At 40.7% G+C, this 21,857-nt stretch overlaps 1 protein-coding gene across 1 annotated transcript in view; it reads left to right on the plus strand.

Moving 5' to 3' along the window:
- Nucleotides 1-20,969, plus strand: part of nf2a (NF2, moesin-ezrin-radixin like (MERLIN) tumor suppressor a) — a 30,858-nt gene extending 9,889 nt beyond the window's left edge. Inside the window, exons 5-16 of the mRNA XM_061038408.1 lie at nt 3,844-3,912; nt 4,075-4,157; nt 6,383-6,458; nt 7,058-7,192; nt 7,771-7,845; nt 8,082-8,195; nt 8,947-9,069; nt 9,413-9,630; nt 11,049-11,154; nt 12,643-12,761; nt 14,012-14,171; nt 19,462-20,969. Of these exons, the coding sequence (XP_060894391.1) occupies nt 3,844-3,912; nt 4,075-4,157; nt 6,383-6,458; nt 7,058-7,192; nt 7,771-7,845; nt 8,082-8,195; nt 8,947-9,069; nt 9,413-9,630; nt 11,049-11,154; nt 12,643-12,761; nt 14,012-14,171; nt 19,462-19,512 (1,329 nt within the window). The 3' untranslated portion in view covers nt 19,513-20,969. The remainder of the gene's footprint in view (nt 1-3,843; nt 3,913-4,074; nt 4,158-6,382; nt 6,459-7,057; nt 7,193-7,770; nt 7,846-8,081; nt 8,196-8,946; nt 9,070-9,412; nt 9,631-11,048; nt 11,155-12,642; nt 12,762-14,011; nt 14,172-19,461) is intronic.
- Nucleotides 20,970-21,857: the final 888 nt, after the last annotated feature.

Genomic DNA, 21,857 nt, shown 5'->3' on the forward strand with positions numbered 1-21,857 from the left:
GTTTTTTTAAATTAAGCATGATAACACTTTTAACTCTTATTACTAACACCAGCGTACTTACTGTACGTGCGCCTATAAGGATGTCATCATGCATCGTTAATACCAATAATCATTCACATGGAAGAAGATAACAAGTCATACCAGAAAATAAAACTAAATCGAAATGATAGTTACTATATGGAAAATAAGTGATCACAATTGAATGTTTCCTGAGAGGGATATAAATGTCTGTACCATCATTTGGACCAACCCATCAAATGTTTGAGATTATTTTCCCTGAGAAATGCTTCAAGAGGACCAGTCAGGGGATCAGAAAAGAGCCATGGCATGACCTTTGACAGATATTAGACCCTTACCTTCGTTTTATAGCCACCCATGAAGGATAGATATTGGAAGCCTGCTTTTCTCAGTATCGTACTGTAAATTGTTTTTCCTCGATGTGCTTTCAACGTGTGAATCATACATTTCCTAAATTTAGAACTAAGCTCAACTGAACACAGCTTATCCATTAGTCAGTGATCACCGCTTTGCTGCTGGTGATGATTGTAAAGTAAAAAAAAAAAGGGACATGTAATCGACCCCCTAGAATGTATTTCTGTCAGTTTTCGGGAGGTTAAAAATAATTTGGAAGTAAGGCGTGTAATGATAAAAGAATCTGCGAGCACTGGCTCTGTCAAAACGCCGCCCTTACTGTAGCTGAGCTGAAGCCCAGCTGGCTCAATAATAACTCTAGAAGTCTTATGTGTCATCAATTATGAAGCAGTCACAAACAAACAGGTGAGGAACTGAAGGGAAGGGATCTCATCATACAGCCCTTAGCTTCTCAGCACTGTTAGCCACTTCACCAGTGGTCCAGACTTTAAATTCAAGTCCATTTATTACTTTTTTCAGACCAGTTTGCACAAAAAGAACTCCCCATTAAACCCAACAATAACGGCAGAGACACAGAACAAAACACCACTTTAAAATCTAATTATTGATACCTTCAGGGAGAAACGTACGCAGGTACACCTTGTTATAAATTCAGACACATTTTAAATGGGAATCAGCATCAGGTTTTTTTGTCTTTTTTAGCAAAACTATAATAAATAGGAAAGACCCAACCCTAACCCGTATAGACACAACTCATTCATTCTTTTCCTATAATGAAAATGGTGTCTGTATTTAAATCAAGATAAATTAAACCATTCAGACATGTTTGTCCTCTAAATTTATACATATTATAGTAAAACTGCTTTACACAACTATCAAAGACAAATGAAAGTACGGTTTATGAACATGTTTAGAATATACTTTTGCATTATGGAAAAAATTAAGAAAATCATCATCAACCTTTTTTTATGTTCTCGGAGAGGTCATTGAGGATGACCCTCATTTACAATGATGCCGAGAATACACACATGGATGACAAACATAATGAGTTAAAGCTACCCCAGAAAATAGGATAAATACATACAAATAAAATAATTTTAAAAGCATGAAATGACTTCAATAATTAGTCAACAATTAAAATCAAATAAAACAGTTACAGGGAGGTATTGGGCAGTTAAAAAGAATATTCTCAAAGTGTCCAAAAGGGATAAAAGAGCTCCATTTCAGGTCATGTTGTAAAAATATTCCAAGAGTTTGCTGCACTAACACTGAAAGCAGTTTGTCCTAGGTCAGTCCTGGCATGGGGAACCTGGTGAACCAGTCGCTCACTCGAGCGAGTTAAACATGGTCCCGGGGTTCAAATGCAACAAGGAGGTGATTTATGATGGTAGCTTTCCGGTAGTTATTTCGTCTTTCAGTCAGAGGGCCAAACTTACCTTATCAAGCACAATGCAGTGGTGAGTCATATAACTATCAACAGTAATGAACCTAAGTCCATCGTCTCCTCATCTTCAAATAAACAAGTGGAATAAGTTTGTTGAGTAGAGCAACATTAGTGGTCAGAGATTGATTGTGTGCAAGGGTTGCAAAAGTCCACCAAAAAAACATCAACGTTATCTCAATTACATATTTGATCTGCTGTCTTTGTTTTAAGACTCAGTCTTCCAAACATCAGTCAGATAGGTGATTTTGGGGTTGTCCTTTCCCTTGCTCTCAAAGGGAGTCACTTGTTGAGAGTATTTTTCTATTCCGTCAGGTATTGGCCTGCTTACAATTAAATTTAAGCAAAATTGCAAAGCCACTTGAGAAGCAGTGGGGTGTGTAGCAATGTGAAACCTCAATGGTGTTATTAGATTGTTCTGTTACTCTCAGTCCACTTGTAGGGAATGAGTCATTTTTAAGTTTGCTTTTTTGCCTCCAAAAATTCATGAGAAAGAAAGAAAGAGAAGATGCCACTTTTTTTAGTGGCCTCTCAAAATCAAGGACAAAGAGTCTCTGAAAACTTTTGTGACTCCAGTGCTCTCACACTTTAGCTTAAGCACTTATTTCATGGATGTCCTAAATTCTTGAAAAACAAAATGTAGGTATGAATCAACAATGCTGACTCATGTATATCCTGTGCATTTCCTCTCCATGTTGATAAATAACAGAAGTTCTCCATTTTTTTCTTTATAATGAAAACATTCTTATTATATTGTATATTTTGTGCGAGTTAACATTAATATAATTAAAGAATTCAATAGGCCTATGACGTCATCTCATACTGATGTAGGCTTCTGATTTGTGTTGAATCAAAATTGTAACATGGCCAATGTATTGTCCATGCAAATAACATTATATCAGATCGTGATGAGAGCTGCGGTGAAGAGTGAAGACTAGAATCATAAGTTTAACAGTCTGAAATGTCTCATCAGTACCAACAACCCTTGATGGAGTTGGATTTTCAATAATACTTGCACAAACTACATTATCTCTATAATGTATACACAAACATTTCTCTTGAATACCTGTGTGCTCTTCACAATATTGACATCCATGTGACATTTTGCATCCAATCTGAATGTCAGAGAGGGGTGACGGGGGGAGATAGTACCGTCTTCGGAGATAGTAACAGATTTGTTACAGGAGCGATACGAGATCAGCTAAACCAGCGGGTGGAGTGCAGCGCTGTGTGTGTGTGTGTGTGCATGTCTGACTGTTTGTGTATGTGGAGCTTCTGCAATGTGGATTTACAGAACTGGGACAACAATATTACACTGTCGCAAAATCAATATTACAAAGAAGCGATGGCGGCTGAGCTTAGTTTTGGCACTTTTGCGAAAAAAGCAGTCTGAAAAGGATTATAGATAGAAACAAGATTCCCCTCCTTGATGATCTCTTGTAACATATTGTTTTTTAAAACATCATAACCAATCAAAAATAATCCCAGTGCCAAAAAAATATACCACTGGGTCTGCAAAAAAATCTCAGAGCTTAAAGCAATGCACAGATAAAGGTAACTGTGCAGGTTAACCTACTTACATAAATCTTCAGTCATAGCCCACCATGTTTAATTCATATCCTACCACCAGTTCCACAGCAGCCCAGAGGAATTCCCCTGCACCACCACTTAGTCATGCCTAATCCATCCATATCGCCCCTCAAAACATCCATGATATCATTTGTATCCCGGCTCTGAGATGATAAGCGATCAGGCTCTCGGAGATATATCCTAATAGCATAATTTACACCATACTCCCAACAACTGGGCCACTCGGTGTGTAGTGCACGTTAATGACCTGACGCCTCACCAGCCTCCATTTATTCCACAGACACCCTTTTTTTTTTTTCTTAACAGGCGCTGTAGTTTTCATCTTTTTCAACAGCTCCCAGGAGAAGAAGAGTCGTGCCTGTTATTGGATTGGAAGGAGGAGAGAGGCCATTAGTTTGGAGGGATTTTAATCCTGTTGGCACTTTTGCTCTATTTTACAGTATGGAGACTACGACCCAAACGTACACAAACCTGGCTTCTTGGCCGAGGAGGAACTGCTGCCTAAGAGGGTGAGTGACAGCTGTCTCCACCTGTTGTTATTCACTCAAAACATTTACATATTTATGTAGTTATCTGGGCCAGTACCTGAATTATTTGAGCATCCCAGTATGTACTGTATTCTCGACAAACATATGCATATTTAAACCTCTCTCTCTCTCTCTCCATTCCAGGTGATTGACTTGTATCAGATGACTGCAGAAATGTGGGAGGAGAGGATCACTGCGTGCTATGCTGAGCACCGGGGCCGGACGAGGTAAACTCTGCTGCACTAAAATGTACCACACTGCAATACTGCAGATCATTTTGGCAGTAAGAAAGTGTCGCACACATTTGTTTCTGTTTGGAAGTTTTTTTTTTTTTAACAAATAGCCAAGAAAATACGCAAACTCCAAGCCTCCCATGGTTGTCAGTTAAGAGTAATTACATGTATTTTCACAAGGTAAAGACAATCAATGTAGCCATTTTTCAAAAGAAAATCATTTAGTAAAGTTGCTTCTACTCTGAACTAGGTTGAGAATGGGATTGGGAGAAGGTTTTATGGATATGGAGTGTCTTAAAACTCCAGCAGGCAGGGAAAGTCAGAACTGGGGAGAGAGAGAGAGAGAGAGAGAGTTCTGAAAGCAAGCAAACCAAAGCACCCAGGGAGGTGATAACTGAGTCACTGCTGCTGATGTAGCCCCTCTTCAACTCCAGCAGAGAGATGGGGCTGCTGATTATCACACCTTGCATTTTGTTTAGAAAGTACTGCAGTGTAGTTTGGCGGTGTAGTAGGGAGACCACTGGCCAGCTGATGGGTTTCAATAACACTTTTTAAAAATGAATTCCAAAGATCATTTGACAGTGTTCCTACAAAACTAATAACAGTTGGATCAATGTCATTCTTAATTGTTAAGTATTAATAGCAAATGTGGTCACCGATATGCTAAACTAACGTTGTTGACTTGAGATCTGTTAACATAAAACAGTACATGTATTGAAAAATACAAATACATTATAATTATTATAATCAATGTGGGAACTACTCCCTCAAAGACTCATGGATGTTGGACTGGCTGAGTTATTCTCCATTAATGTTACATTTAATTGGACATAAATTTAAAGTTGTCAAGGGAAAATTGTTGTTTAAGCACAACAACTATGTAAGAACATTCCCTCATCAACATTGGCTATTGTTTGTCTCGGGATAAACCTATTCATAACTGGTGTCATGAGTTCATCTGATACTGACTCAAATAGTTGGGTGTATATAGGTGTAGAGGTCTACTTCTATATGCTTCTCCCACATCATGCATGAGCAGCTATCTGGACATTCATTTACTCAAAGAAAGAAGCAGGGAGCTTCCCAGTCTGCATGCAAGCAGCGTCAGTGTCAGTTGTTTTGGTATTTTTAAATTGATATGCCAACAAAGTTTAAGACTTAAGTTGTAACATTTATCTCAGTCGAGCCTGACGGTATGTTGAACATAAAAAATGACCCCAGTGTCTTCAACACAGTGAGGCACACAGCTTGAAAGATTCACCACCGACATTGGACTGAGCACTTCCAGACGACCAGTTATCTGTGTCAGGACAGAAAGAGTCATGCAGGACCTGGTATGAGTAATCCATCCTATAAATTCAAACAGAATTGTGAATCTGAACCCACATTTTGGACACATTTTCAAATGGAATAGCTTCAAGGTAAAACATTATTCATTCACCGTTTCCTATGAAGTCAATCTGTATTTCACAAACTTGAACAACATTGATATTTAACAGCTCATCATAGAAACTGACCTGCTTGTCATGTGCAAAATGATTTACAAACTTTAAAGCTGCACATTCCCACAGTGTTAATCAAGCGTTAGCTTTTAAATCTCACTCGACCCACTCTCAAGTCAGACTGTACCCGGTCCAACCGAGTTAAGATTTGTCTCCTTGGCGGAATGCGTTCCAGCTCGTTTAAACTTTTGTGAGGGCTTAAATCATCAATTTTCCCAACCACCACCCGTATCAAACAGCACGCTATTAAAAGTGAATTCAGAATCATGCCCTGATTTCCCGTCAGCTGTCAGAGTGTGCCGATGTTCCTTTTTGTTCAGTTAAACCTGGAACACAGAGGATCTGCTAACCCAGCTGCATAAAGAGGACGAAAAGAGTTTGATAGATGTAGTTTCTGTTTTGCAGTGACTCTTAAGTGTCTTGAGGGCATCAAAATAAGTCTTTCCATCAAGCATAACCTCTTAAGCCTGTTAGCGAACTACGGTTGCATTTCGTGTCAGCACTGTGCTTCTGTTTTCAAGCTCGCAAGAGTGATGTGGCAGAGTTTTTATAGATCACACAACACGACAGATGCTACACACAAAAGCCAAGGAAACAAGGTCTGATCCCCTTTTTCTCCACCTCCTCTCCTCTTCTCTTCCCCCTCCCTCTCTTCTTCATTCCCTTGGATCCCTCTAAATCTCCGCCCCCTCTTTTCTCTGCCTGTCTTTGAACCAGGGATGAAGCTGAGATGGAGTATCTAAAAATAGCTCAGGACCTGGACATGTACGGCGTCAATTACTTTTTAATCAGGGTGAGCCAATGCTGTTACACTATATCTTTACAAAGTTAGCCAATGTGGGAGATGAGGGGGCGTGTCACCATGGTGTTATGAAATGAAGTGGAGGGGACGCAGTCTGACTCTGCTGTCCTTCAACCGACTTTGTTATTTGAAGATTGGGCTTCTTTTTTTTTTCCTTTTTTTTCTCGAACAAAGTAGTTATTTTGAGCAAAGGATCAGTTTCTGTATGGCAGTGTATCTTTCCCATGTGAGTCATAACAAAAACAAACATGTCTTAACAAAAAAATAATTTACTTGAGGTGCCCCTGGCCTTGATCAATGCGTTCTCTAAAAGGCAGAGACATTTTAAAATACCAGCAGCAAGTCAACGTCAGCTGAAGTAATTCACTGTAGCGTTGTTTTTAAGGAAAACAAGCCCAGAGTGCATACACTTCTCACAACTGGGCATTGTTCAGCTCAGATTGAACAAACAGTTTTGCCAAGCACAGCTGTCAAAAGCAAACACAAATACATTTTGGGCTGGAAATGCACTCCATCAACCGCTTGCTAGTGTCCTTTAAAAGACAAATAAGAGGAAGAGTGTGTCTTTATTTTTGGCTGCTGTGCTTCAGAATAAAAAGGGAACAGATCTTCTTCTGGGAGTAGACGCCCTGGGTCTGCACATCTACGAGCCGGACAACAGACTGACGCCAAAGTGCTCCTTTCCTTGGAACGAGATCCGTAACATCTCCTACAGCGACAAAGAGGTGAAAGAATCTGTAATTGTACTACACCATGGAGTGTGCAGAGGCAAAAGTTTGAGTCTATTAAATATGGGTGAAACTTAAATATAGAGATATGAATAGTCTGTAATTGAGAATCATACCTGGATCCGTTATTTTGACAGAAACTTTATGTTTGAACAATTTAAGAACGTCAAAGGTCATGACACCTTTTTATATTTTGACGGCATAGAGTCCTGTCTAAAGTGTGAGGCGCAAAGTGATATAGGGATGTCTGACTACATTTTGCTTGTTATGCAGCGCACAATCTGGGCCCTAAATAAGGCGCAGGGCGCATAGAAGTTCGATTAAGTCCCTGGATTAAACAAAGGTGTGTTTGTGGAAAACAGGACTAAAACCACAGTCTAAGCACACACCCATGGGCTCATCTCATTGATATTTGTATACACAACGGTGGCACAGATGGAAAACTGGAAGAAAAAATTGCACTGTGCGTCAAGACACTTTATGCTAGTTAATGATAGGCCCTTTGTGACATATTGAATTCTATATTTTGTGGTATGACGCATAATGTTGAGTGTTCTATTTTTCTCCATGTTTAGTTCACCATCAAACCTCTGGACAAGAAAACCAATGTTTTCAAGTTCAACTCTTCACGGCTCAGAGTCAACAAGCTGGTGAGTTCTGCCGAGTTGGTAGAAATTGTTTCGGCTTCTAAATACTTTTTTTTTTTTTGTTCAACCAGCGGCTCATGAAGGCGTGGGAGCTGTCATTTTCAACTGTTCATCTGAGTATACGTGGAAAATAATACAAGAAGCTTGTGAATAAGAGTTCTTGGAGGTAGCAACATTTATGAAGTATTGTGAAGTGTTGCTGTAACAAACACTCGTTTTTTTTTTAATTTCTTGTACAGATCCTCCAGTTGTGTATAGGGAACCATGACCTGTTCATGCGCAGGCGGCGGATCGACTCAATTGAAGTGCAGCAGATGAAGGCGCAGGCCAGAGAGGAGAGGGCCAGGAAACAGGTACTGAAAGTGTGACAAGGTTGTACTTGTCATTTGGCCAAATATTAGTTCAAATGTACTGAAGGTTTTCACAAAATGTTTTGATCATATCCTGTTTTTCATACATTCTATAAAGCCAGTATAAAAGAAAGGTATCAGACCATTGGTAAAGAAGAGGGCACATTCATGTTATTAAACGGTCTATGTTACACCTGAAATGATGGGACACGTTGGTGCGTTGGTTCCTTGCTAAAGGGTACCTCTGCAGTGCTCAGGAAGTGAACTGGCACCTCTCCGGCTACCAGACCAACTTCCAGATTTGATCCTTACCGGCGACCCTCCAGTTCCCAACCCAAGTCCCTACAGACTGAGCTACTTCCTCCCCCCCTCGAGTAGTGGAGCACTGCCTGACAGACTTGATGATGTTTGGAGGAACATTTGTACATGAACATGTTTATCTCAAACAAATTGAGAATGCACTCAAAAACAGGAGCATGGAAAGCACTTAGATACACACAGAAACACTTTCTGCCCATCCACCTAAAGTGTTTATTCAACTTGAGTTGTTTATGGATTCCCTTAATTGTTTGTCCTCTAAATCCTTTTTTGATTCACCTGTTTTGTGATCCTCTCTGTTCCAAGGTTTGCTTTGTCTGTCTTATTCGCATTTATATTCCATCTTGTGTTTCTTCCTTTATCCACATTTCAACTCATTTTGTCTCTTCATATCCTCTTTTCTTCTTTCCACATCCCACCTGTCATTGTTGTTAAGATGGAGAGGCAGCGTCTGCATAGAGAGAAGCAACTGCGGGAGGACGCCGAGAGAGCCAGGGACGAGCTGGAGAGGAGGCTGATTCAGCTGCAGGATGAGGCTCACATGGCCAACGAGGCGCTGGTAAGCTTCAGGCTGGATGGCTTAACCCAAAATCATTTCTTGGGGGGGGGGGGGGGGGATTTGGCAAATATATATCCCAGGTTTCCAAAACAAAAAATCCAGCTCTTCACTTCATTTCTTTCCATAGTTCAATTTTGTATGTCTTGTATCGTCCATCTCTTTCTTCTGTCCTATTCCCATTTTCATCTTAATTTATCCCTTTCTCATTCTGTCCTCATTTTCACCTCTGTCTCTATTTTTTTATGCTCATCCTCGTTCTCTCCTGTACTCTCAACTTGTCTTCCCCCTATTCCCCCTTCTTCTCGCTTTTGCCCTCTGTCCTCCTCTTCACGCTCCTCACCAGCTGCGATCAGAGCAGACGGCGGACCTGCTGGCTGAAAAGGCCCAGATCGCGGAGGAGGAGGCCAAGCTGCTGGCCCAGAAGGCTGCCGAGGCCGAGACGGAGATGCAGCGCATCAAAGTGACTGCCATCCGCGGCCAGGAGGAGAGGAGGCTCATGGAGCAGAAGATGCTGGAGACAGAGATGCTGGCCCTCAAGATGGCTGAGGAATCGGAAAGAAGGTGGGGTAGAGGAGGAAGGGGGGACTGTTTGGATGAATGTAAGACAGCCATCCATGCTGGAGTGATTATGATTCTGATCAGGTGTTTCGCTGCAGTGCGGTTTTGTCTCTCACATAAATCATCTTTATTCCTGTCTTAGTATCCGTCTCACAAACTGCAATGCATTTCGATCCCTAAATAACTAATTCTCATATCTCTCTTACCCTCCAAGAGTTTTCATTCTTTATTTGTTCAAATACCTCCAAGTCAGGAAGCTTTCTTTTAAAGAATCAAAGCTGTTCCCAAATAACCTCGACTCATGAGCCTCCCAAGTGTTCTCTGAGTTACTTGACTGTTTAATGTCAAGGTGCACAAACACAAACACAAACGCTGCAGCTCAGTCTGCACAGCAGCACAGAAGTCAGTCAATACGCTCCTTGCGCAGAGCCAGGTAACACGGCTGCATATAAATGACTCGATCAAAGAATAAGAACTTCTTGCTTGTTTAAAATCATTTAATTTGAAAGCCTTTGTTCTTGCACTGCAGCTGAAAACGTGGGTAATCATCCGTCTACAGCCACACTGCTTCAGACAGAGACAAAAGAAAGAACGCTTTTGTTCGGCAGCTCTGTGAGGCTGTGGTTTAATTTGTGCTAGTTAATTGTTAGCGGTAGTATCGATTGATGCTAGGAGTAGCTATCAAACAGTCTCTGTCACTGCTCATTGAAGCTCCAAGGTGCTGAAACTGATCTGTGATTTGATCTCTGCTTTGGTCTTTTTTTTATCATTCATCCTTGAATGGTTCAAATAAACAACTTTACATCTTTATTTCTTTGAGGTCAGATGAAGAAGGAGATTTGATGAGGGACCCTTGACAAACACTCTGTACAGCTTCATTAGGTGCAAGTCCAAAGCAGCAACCCACTAAGGACATTTCTGCAATACAACAGAAAACACAGACACTAAAAATATCACTACACTGCCTCTCCTTCACAATTCATAAGCCAATCATTTGAAATGTGCCCCATTAACCACTTGTAACTGCAATTTGTGGACGAGCACTTTCTGCAGCAGAGAAATTTAAACCGGCGCCACTCAACATGTAAATGGCTACGTCCACTCAAACCCTCAAGGCACACGGCTAACCCCCACATTAATGAGGAACTGCTGAGTGTTCAGGAACACAATAAAAAGAAATATAAGAACGTTCATATCACATTCTTGCATCTCTGTGTGCAAATTCGACGGAGTCAGAAATAAGTGTCTGCTGGGATGATTCAATGATCAACTGGGAAACAGAGTGAAAAATCCCATTTAATTATGCTCCCGTGATCTGATAATGTAAGACTCTTGTAGATCAGATTTTTTTTTAGATCCTGTTTACCTTCAAGTAAAGGTGAATTCAAGTTTAAACTGCATCTGTCTGTTTTGTTCCTCAGAGCCAAAGAGGCTGAGCAGCTGAAACAGGACCTGCAGGAAGCCAGGCAGTCAGAGCGCAGGGCAAAGCACAAGCTGCTGGAGATTACCACCAGGGCTGTCTATACGGTAACCGGCCCAGTAGCCACACACACATACAGACACATACACACATGTGTTTGCACTTACGGTACATTTACTTTATATTCAAAACACAACAGAAGACAAAACCGAAGAAGATAGTGTGCACAAGCTGAAGTAATGGAGCACTCAAAATGATGCTAATTGATCAAGTCATTGATCATTTATTTGAGCTTAATGTGTTATCGGTATTGAAAGCATGGCCTCTCTGCCTGCTCTTCTTCTACTTCCCTTTATCTGTTGCTTTTCATGTGTCCTATTTTTTATCATTATAAAAGCCTAAATAAAGTTAACTATAAAAAATGTGCATCACACCCAAATCTACCAACACAAATAAACTCCAATAGAGTTTGACAGTGCGTGCAGAAGTATAGTGTTTCATTCCCTGCTGTGATTATTAATCTTTCATATTAGCTTGAATACTGAGAGAACACACACACGCACACGCACACACAGGCACACACACACACACACACACACACACACACACACACACACACACACACACACACACACACACACACTCACTCACTCACTAGATGAAATACACAAATAATTGTATCCTCTGCAGAACCATACTGAAAAGGAAATACTTGCATAAGAACAGGCAGCCAGCACATAAGGCAGCCTACGCAAGAGCTCCCAACATGCTAAAAACCCACACACAAGATATGAATCTGCTTACACACATGTGCACACACACACACACACACACACACACACACACACACACACACACACACACACACACACACACACACACACACACAGATGCATATTCAGATTCTGGCCATAGCTAGAGATCTACTGCCTTGTAGACTTCAGAATTCAGAATGAAGAGCCTACACACACACACACACACACACACACACACACACTGCTGCCTCCTACATACAAAATAAATTGTTGCTGCTAGAACACAATAAATACATGTATCAGCCTATCAACATGAAGTCTAAACATATACATATAAACATACACAAGTAGACAATATTTTCAAATTGCCATTTCCTTCCAAGTCGCCCTTTAGGCCTGTCAAGACGGTTGGATGTATCCACTCTGTAGTCGGGACTCCCATGCCAACCAGTGGATTTACATTTATATTGTGTATTAGGTCCACTTCTTATTCTGCCGGGTCCTGAGGATGCATGTGGCCGATGCATTTCACAAATGTGGTCAGGACCTAAAAGCATTTATTCCTGTGTGTTCATGGTCTGTTACCATCAAAGTGGTCTTACTTCCTCCCAGTTTCTTCCCCTTCCATATTGTGTCCTACTTGCACAGATCTTATACATGCATCGCTCATCTTCCCCTCCTATATGTGCTGTCACCTCTATCCAACCCCACCTTCTTATATGTTTAACTTTCCATTCCTAGCTTTTTCTTGTCTTTATCAAGCCAACCTTTTTTTTTTCTTGTCAGCCTTTCCTCACTGGTGTCTCTCCTCTAATCGCTTCCCTTTATCTCTCCTCCTAGTCTCCTGGACTGCCGCCTAACAGCATGCCTCCAGACCTGAGCTTCAGCAGGGAGAACCTCAGCTTTGACTTTAAAGATACCGACATGAAACGCCTCTCCATGGAGATTGAGAAAGAGAAGTGAGTGGCCAGCCCTTCTCTGCCGATGCTGCCTGATATTTTGAGCCTTGTTCAGTTTTCATTTTCTCGTTATGTGGCGTAGTCTGATGTAGTGCTTCCAGGATTCATTTAGAGATTTGATTTGATTTAGACATTTTACTGTCATTTTAAATCCACCCATACTATGTTATAGAAAGAGCTAAACCAATGCATGACTGTACTCTTTAATAAACTATTTGATTCAGGAGTTCAGGGGAGTCACTGACACTGAGCATCAGCTGTCACCGATGTCACTTCCAGCATGTGTTTTAAGATCCGACCTCTCTTTTTTCAACAGCAACTACGTATATTTAATCAGCAACATATCATGTACATTCTCAGGAATAACTGACCTACCACATCATTCCATGTAGACAATTTAACCTTGTATACAGTGATGCTGAAATTGTTTATTTCCTTTTTTGGTCCCAGAATTCCTGGAAAAATCGTTCTCAAACCTTGAAAGATTTCAAACAAAAATATTTTCTTTTTCAGAAATGTCATTCAAAATTATTATTATTATTTTTTTTACATTTGCACTCTTTGATGATTTGAAGTGTGATATAGTAAACGCTTCAGGATTATGGTGGAATAGTTAATGTTGTATCATTAAAGCCCTTTCAGATTGCTTTTTTCCGCCATCACTTAGCTCTGTGACAGCATAATATTGGTGTCCCAGTCTGTGAATTCACATTGCGTTTCGTTGTTGCGGAAGAACCGCACAGAGGACGCTCCACATACACACACAGTCAGACACACACACAGTGCTGCGCCGCTGGCTCTGCTGATACCGTCTCTCCGCTGTAACGCCTCTTTTACTAACTCTGAATTCTGTACAGAGGGGGCATCAATTCGTCCCCCCATCACTTCTCCACAACATTCAGATTGAAAGTGAATCGTCACAGGGACATAAATATCGCAGCTTGAAACGGCAATCTAGTATCTAGTACTAGTCTGCTCTAGTATTAAAAAAGGATTTATTAATCAGTACATGTTCATCCAGGTGTTTTTTCTTAATGACTTTTTGAGTACCAGCTATTAAAGTTAGATTTAACTTCAACATAAAGGGCTTGAGTTTGGGGATATGGACACAACTTTCAATGGAGACGAACAGAATAATTCAGTGCATCCTACTTTTCACAAAATTTAAATGCATGTTAAGAAAAAAAATGCTGAAAAAGAAATCAAGCTGTTCAAACGGTCTCCTTTATCTGTCATTTGATCTTGTTTAGGGTGGAGTACATGGAGAAAAGCAAGCACCTGCAGGAGCAGCTGAACGAGCTGAAGACAGAGATTGAGAGTCTGAAGATGAAAGAGAGAGAGACTCCTCTGGACATCATTCACAACCAGAACACCGAGCAGGGGACCAGCAAGCAGAGCAACTTTAAAAAGGTAGCTATTAGCACTGCTGCTAGCATTAAGCTCACGATACACGTGCAATAGAACATCTGTATGTTCTTCTAAAATGCCCCGAGCACTCATGATTATCCCTACTCATACCTCAAGCATCTTAAGACAAGCATTCAGGGTTGTTTTTATTTATACTGGCACAGAATTTGGTAGTATAAAAATAAATCTGATGACTCCTCACCCTTCAAGTTTTTCTAACCCCTCCATGTGTAATCATTAACTGATACAGTTAACCTTGTGGGAGGAGCCAGAGGTTCAAACACATCGATATAAAACCACAATCTGACCCTGATGTTGTTGTTAAAAAAAACAATCAATACATGTGACTCTCTGTCTCGCTTTATCTTCATGTCCAGAAGTCAAACCTACTTTGGGTCCCGGCAACATTTTATGAAATTGCATAACATTTGTAGTTTTTTAAGAAGATGTGCAACAAAATCCTTATCTATTATACATAAAATAAAATATCCAATCTCCACAAACTTTACATGACATGAGAAGGGAAGCTTTTATTTTACAGTGAAGTTACCAAAAGAAGCAGTTAGATTAGAGACAAATAAACACGAGAATTGATTAACTACAGGTTCATATACTCATACAGTACGTCTTTCTAACCTTATCAGATCAATTGTACATATGAAAATGATAACATTTAAACAATTTAAATATACATACAAATCAGATTACAGGCTTGATATACATCCATATCTACTTGATAGCAGTCTTTTTCTTCCCCTCTTTTGCTGGCACATGGCCATTTCTGTTATACCACCTGCTGATCAGGTACTATTGCAAATCATTTTTCTGTCAGGTTGTATGTCCATGAGAGCCCTGCGAGGCCCTGAGACAAAGTCTGCCATGTTCTTCCTCTTGAGCTTGACTAGATTCGAGACTGACACCAAGCTATGGAGATATTATAATATATATTAAATCATATTATACAAAACCATTTGCACATGCGTAAATAGATCCACAAATGCATAAACAGATCTAAGACTGTAAATTGTTTTGCATCAATAATATCTGCATAGCAAACTCTCTCTTTCTAAGACGTGCAAAAAAAAAAAAAAAATACACACATTAATGCAAAGAAGAGAGCCAAAACATAATTACAAACAATAATGCAGATGAGCTGACTGTCCAATAGCATGCAGGAAACAGCAGAGAAAAGTTAAATAAAGATATGGCCAACCTGTCCCTGATGGCAAACAGAAAGTTAATTAAATCAACTTGTGACGGTTTCTGTTTGGTGTGTCTAGAGATTTAAAAAAAAAAAACAGTGAGGTTATGCTTCGGTGTGCCATGTGTGAATGAGAACAGGTTTTCTCTCTGTGGGGAGAAACACCTATTTTATTTCTTCTGTAATGGGATTGCTGAACCAACCTGTGCATTGCGATATTTCATACAGAAGCCTATGTTTGCTTAGTGAGGGGAAAGTGGATGAAAACAAAGCCCAGTCTATTGAAATCAAAACAACCTAACAAGCCAGGATTCACTCAGCAGGTCAGGGCCGGGGGGTCCTCTAGGCTAGGTGTGTATTACATTTTCCAAAACTGAGGAATCCATAGCCCCATCGGTCTTAATACATCTTGGCTACATTTACAGTTTCCAGCCTTTCAACAGCCGTCCATCAGACGAAGACTCATGATGTGCTGAAGTGTGAATATGGTTTTAAAAGTGATCCTACATTATCTTCCAGGGATGACTATCAAATTGATAGTCCTCCCGCGTAAAACACCCACGCCCAACCATCATATTATTTAAAGTCGGGGTATTGATTCTCTGTGCATCACTTTATAGCACTTGGCCTTGGGTTCATATTTCAGCCTTGAGTTTGCTCTTTGATGAAGCCCCCCCCCCCCCCCCCCCCCAGGGGGAGGAGCAGCAATCATTCATTTTCTACTATAACCTCCAAAAGTGAGCGGCGATTATGGTTTGAGGGGTGCTGAAACATATCCATCAGATCAAGTTGGATGGAAATCTGGGTTTTTGTATGCATCAGATGTCCACTCTGAGGAAAAGAATAGCTATTTCATCAAAGTGAAGAGATAAAGAAATTGACGGCTTGAGGGATATTCTTAAATTGATTGGTCAGAGGCAATGAAACAGCTATAAAAAAGTAGAACAACTTTCCACTATCCTCTGATGACCTGGCAGATTAGACTCATTCCCCTTCATCTCCTCACTAGAGTATCTCCTTTTATTTCAATAAAAGTGTGAAATGACATTTTTTGCCAAGTTGTCAGCACATAATGTCACAGAAAAAAAGCCCAGCCCTCCTCTGTTCTTGTCTCGCAGTGTAACAACACTTGTTAAGCGAGCGGTAATTGATTTTTGCTCGGTGATAAGTCATCTGGATGGATGAGGGCAGCTCTGGCATTCAGGGGGAGAAGGAGCTTAGTTAAGAGTGTTGGTTTAATTGAACCAGAAGCGGTTGGCATTCATCTTGTTAGTAAGGGGAAGGGGGGGTAAGGGAAGAGAAGTTGGGAAAAGGGGTACTCTTATAAAGTCAGCTTTACCAAATGAGTGGAGAAGTTTAGGGGAGGCTGAGGTGGGGAAAAAAAACTTCAAAGGACGAGGAGTTTGAGGGAAACTAAGTCACCGAAAAGTACTGAGAATGTACTATGAAGTCGGCAACCACAGAAGAGCGGGATGCAAGGCGAGCTGAGGGAATGTGGGGGAAAAAAAGCAGAGATTTCGAGCCAAAAGTATCAGGTCCAGCTTCACCCTCAGGCACACCCTCCCCATTGTGCCGCCCCTCCCTCTCCCCTCTGCATGATTAATGAAAAGCCCCTTACACGGCCCAGCGCCTTCGCACCTTTACCAGGTCACAGGTTCTGCTCTGTTAGCGCCGCTCCTGCGAGCAGATCTCGCGCTCGACGATTGAATCAGAAAACGAGAGCTGCAGTGATTCTGTGTGAAATTACAAAGAGAGTTTTTGGCCCAGTTGCTGTTTGCAACGTTGGCTCTTCAATTTTATTCAAGTAGCTACAAGTTTTCTCTGAGTGTCAGTAATCATGTCCACTAAATGAATGTTCTCGCCTCCCCTCTGGCAAACAGCCTTATTCGTGGGACATTGAATTAAGGGTTCGAGCAGTGTGGTGTACAATCCTGCTGAGGAAGACATCGATAAACACACACTCTTGTTCTGGCTGCCTGTCAGCAGTGACAAAAGAAGGTGATCTGTAAACATCACCCTCCAAATCCATCCCCCTCCCACACATTATCTGTGTGGATTTGCTTAATTCCCTCTATCTACATATATTTCTCAGAAATAACCTTGATATCCCAACAAAACTGTCCTCCCTCCATCCCCAGTCTAATATTTACTTTGGCAGCCAGCTTTAATTCCCTTTACCCTACAGATGTTGAAGAGAGGGAAAGTTTGCCCAGCCAATTGGAAGTCGTGCTCACTTGCGCAGTACCAAAATGAGCTAATGGTAAGCTGTCCCGAGGGGTTCAAGCACAGCCAGTGGTCTTGATTAATCCATCTCCAGCTCGTTTAAACCTGGAGAGAAAAACAATTAACAACAGAGCTTTCTTTGACTGGCATTGATCTTCTCTCTCATCCTGCTCTCCCGTGTTTGTTTGATTGTCTCTGCAGTGAATCCGTTTGGAAACCACAAATTTCTTTGTCTTTGGGGGACAGTTTGAAACTCTGCCTGAGACTGGTTCTCACTTCAGTCGTAGATGTATCAATAACGCAGCATGCTTTCCCATGCCAGCAGAGATTCATTACCGGCAGAATTATAACCATGGGGGTATATGTTCACTAAACGTATTAAAGTGTACTGACTCTCAAATGATTCTCTCCTTGTGATCACTTTGTCAGGGGAAGCAAGTCAAATCACATGTGCTTCTATTTGTTGTGCTTATTAGACTATACTCTGGGATTTGTTATAAGAAGAAGTGGATTAAACATGCAACAGTGAATATATATATTCATTAAAAAAACAACCATTATACAGACTTGAGCTTAAAATCATGGAGATATAGAACTTTGGTCATTTCTATAAGGGCTGCTTAACTAATATTCACTTCAAGAGGAGAGTCCTCTAAAGCCTACATAGGAAAGGGCTTTACAAAGTATCTGAACTCATGACTTTATCACCATTTTATTTGATCTAAAAAGTGCCTTTTTTAGCTTCATCATTAATCAGCACTCCCGATAAACACATCGCAAGAGTCTAAATTTATCTCCACGTTTATTAGAAAAATTATTTTAATGTGAATAAGCAATGCTTTCTCACTCATTGGTACTTTAACTTGTTGGATAGAGGCCTAAACATCTCAGCTAGCAGCCTCCACCACCTCCTCATCCTGAGTTCAAAGAGCTCTACAAAGACTCTGATCTTGACCTGAATCTGCTTCAGACTTTTCACTGGTTATTAATCACCAGGTTTAACAGTTTTGATGCGGATTCAGTCGTTCTTGTAAGCCTTGTAAACAATTTTATTAAGATACTTAATGTCTAATAGCATTGCAGCTAACCTGTCCCAACGATAAGCATGAAAATGAATATATCGTTTTTCATGAAAAACATTTTTTTATTGAAGCAATTCTAGGGTATACACTGCAGTTGAAAAAAATAGTCCGTTTTTTTTTTCCTTTTTACAAACATATTTAAACCCCATGCCCCTTGTCCTTAATAAGCTCCCCTCACCTCAACCCAGCCCATTAGACCCATACATCGCAGAACACCCACCCGCAAGTTCTAGGCCGCCCCTGACTCTGTGGGTCTTATCTGGGAGCTGGCTGTGTATCTCTTAGAAATGTTAAATATCCTATTAAACAATGAAGCACAGGAATTTGAATTTTACTCATGAAACCTGTTTAAACCCCCTGGCATCACTTTTTCTTCAACTGAGCCATACCCACTTAAAACAAGTTAAAAAATCACTGAGGGATATATAAAAAAAAAAAAAGTGCAGGATCTCCTGAAAAAGTCAGTAAATTTAGGAAGTCTTGAAGTGTAACCACAGCCTGCCAAGACTCCAGAGACCCATCCAGGGTGCTGGGGGTTTCAAGCATATCCACCTAAAATGAATTTAAAATCACATCCCCACATCAGCTCTGTTTTGCCTGTGTGTCAGTCAGATAGTAAGGGCTGTGGGAGCTGGAATTGGGCAGGGGGATGATTTTAGGGAGATTTGTTCTCAGCAAGGATTTCAATTTGGTGACTTGTTTTGCCTGCTGCAATATATTCTGTTCCTGTTTACTTTTACGAAAGGTAACAAAAAGCTTATCAGGACTGTTGCTATCTCCTCCACAGCTAACACTACAGAGCACCAAGTCCAGGGTGGCCTTCTTTGAAGAACTTTGAACTGCACAACTGCCTACAAAACGTCATGACACTACATTCCTGCTCAGTTTGAGACACTACAAAGCTTCATTCTGTACTTCTTGGGGAAGCGCAATGAAATGCTATGGATTGAAAAAAAAAAAAAAAAGACCACTGCCTCGATGTGCACCGACACTATGGGCCTCGTGTGAACGCACAAACAAACATGCATAATGTTCCTGCACTGAATCTGGGGATTCATAAAAAATGGAGTGTGTGTTTACAGTGAGAGTGTGCAGAACATTCTCCTTGAATAATTTAAAGTGAAAGGATATTTGTTATTTTACAACAAAATCATTGAACAAAAAACGTTTTTGTGACTTCTTCTGTATCATCCAATGATACAGTATGTGTAAAATTTGGAATGGTTTCATTATCGTTTCCAAATGGGGCAATTTTAATCATTTGTTTGCTTCAGTGTTTTGCAATTCAAATGGAAATAGACCACTAAGGGACCATGCACAGGAGACGTTTTAGTACAACGTTTTGGAACAACAATGTTGTTGTGGGCGGCAAATTATTATTTTGTTATTGGCTGCCTTCTGCTGTTACACTGATGATGTGATGAAACTACCAATTGTACCAACAAATACCAATATATACTTTTTTTTTTTACTCAATGACATCATGCTGCCCTTATTTTCAATTTTAAATGACACATTCCTGCAAATTAAAAATCATCAAGCAGCAAAAACAGGAGATGAATTTGTCTTGCACAGCCATTTATTGTTGACAGAAGGAGTTGATGGGCTGTAGTGGATATTACACTTAACACAGCGCAAAAATCCACCTGTGTGACATAAAACTATGTGTATTCATTGTATAGTGTGTTTTTGTAATCTCAGAACATTGGTCAATGTTGTGCCTTTTATGCAACTGAAGAATGTAGATGAATGTACACAAGGCCTCAGGACCTGCGTTTACATCTTTCTACTCGGATACATCATGTGACACAGCTCTGCACATGGTTGTGAGTGCCCTTTAGGAAGCCACCGCGTGCACTGCCCTCTGTTCCTACAAGTGAAGAGACGCTCATTTGTTCTAGATGGTTCTTAGAATTTAAACTGGATGAAGGTGCTGTGATTTTTAAATGTGAGCTCGTGTCACGTCATATCTTAACTTTTTCTTGTGAAGACAACCATTTTTTAAACATGAACTTGCTATCTATTTTAAATGATGTGTCTTTTTGAATTAATGTGCTCTTTCTTACGAAGAGCAATTTTTTTGGGGGGGGGGGGGAGGGATTAGAATGTGAAGAAAATAACCTTTTTTTTCTTTTTTTTGTCTGCATTTAACCTGGATTGAGAGCAGTATTTAAAGTGAAACTTTGGGTGAAGTTACAGTGCATTTATATTTCAAGACAATACCTTTTTGCAGAAATGTTGTGACAGATTTGTATGTTTTTTTCATGTCAAATTAAAATGAACATCAGCTCTGAATTTTTTTGTATGTTGTTCTGTACATCCTTAATTTAGCAGACTTCCATGAATGCCAGCTTTGATATTGAGGTGCCAGAAGCATTTTCCGCACAACCAAAACCAAAATCCAATTACACCTTTGAAGGTGTTACATAAGCACCCTCCAACTTGTGTCAGATCACATACCCTGTTTGCCTGAGTGACAAGACCTTTGTGTGTGTGCTTACAGATGCGTGGGTGAGTGATGTGTGCTGCATGCCCTGTGTACTTGTTTTAGTGCCTGTGCTTGTTGTGTGCCACAAATTTAACCCTCTTAATGTGATTTCCTTCTGTGGCGTTTGGTCCCCGAGACTGACAGCTCTCTGACAGAGTGAGTGGCGAGGAGGTCATGGGTCTTCTCCACAGCTCTGTCACCTCTGGGCTCAGTTGGAGAATGGCCACCCTTGGCTTGTCAGCATTGTGACAAAGCGGTGTCTTCATGAGGAAAAATCTCCCTAGGGGCATGAATCTCAGAGGAGCCGGGGCGGAGGGTCTGCAGTGGTTATCAGGGAAACCGACAAGACACACGTTCTCATTTGTAGCAGCTCTCGTCTCAAGGCAGCAAGGAAGAGGTGGGAAGAATCAGCTCTTTTGTCATTTATCCATTCTCAGTGGATCACAGTTGACGTCACACCTGCAAAACAAAAACAGGCATCTTGCAGCAGATTGGGAAAGGTTCTCACTTTACTGCAGGGTGAGGGGACTTGACAGGGACTGCACATCACCTGCCAGCGGCTTGAATGCAGAACGAGCACACACAATTGAAAGAAAAACCCCTCTGTCATAATCCAAGGGGAGCCTTTGTTCAGAGAGACAATTCAGGCGTCAAAGAAACGATACAGGAACATTTTAAATGGCCAAGCACAGAAG

Source organism: Labrus mixtus, chromosome 5, assembly GCF_963584025.1.
Source record: "Labrus mixtus chromosome 5, fLabMix1.1, whole genome shotgun sequence".
Classification (NCBI taxonomy): domain Eukaryota; kingdom Metazoa; phylum Chordata; class Actinopteri; order Labriformes; family Labridae; genus Labrus; species Labrus mixtus.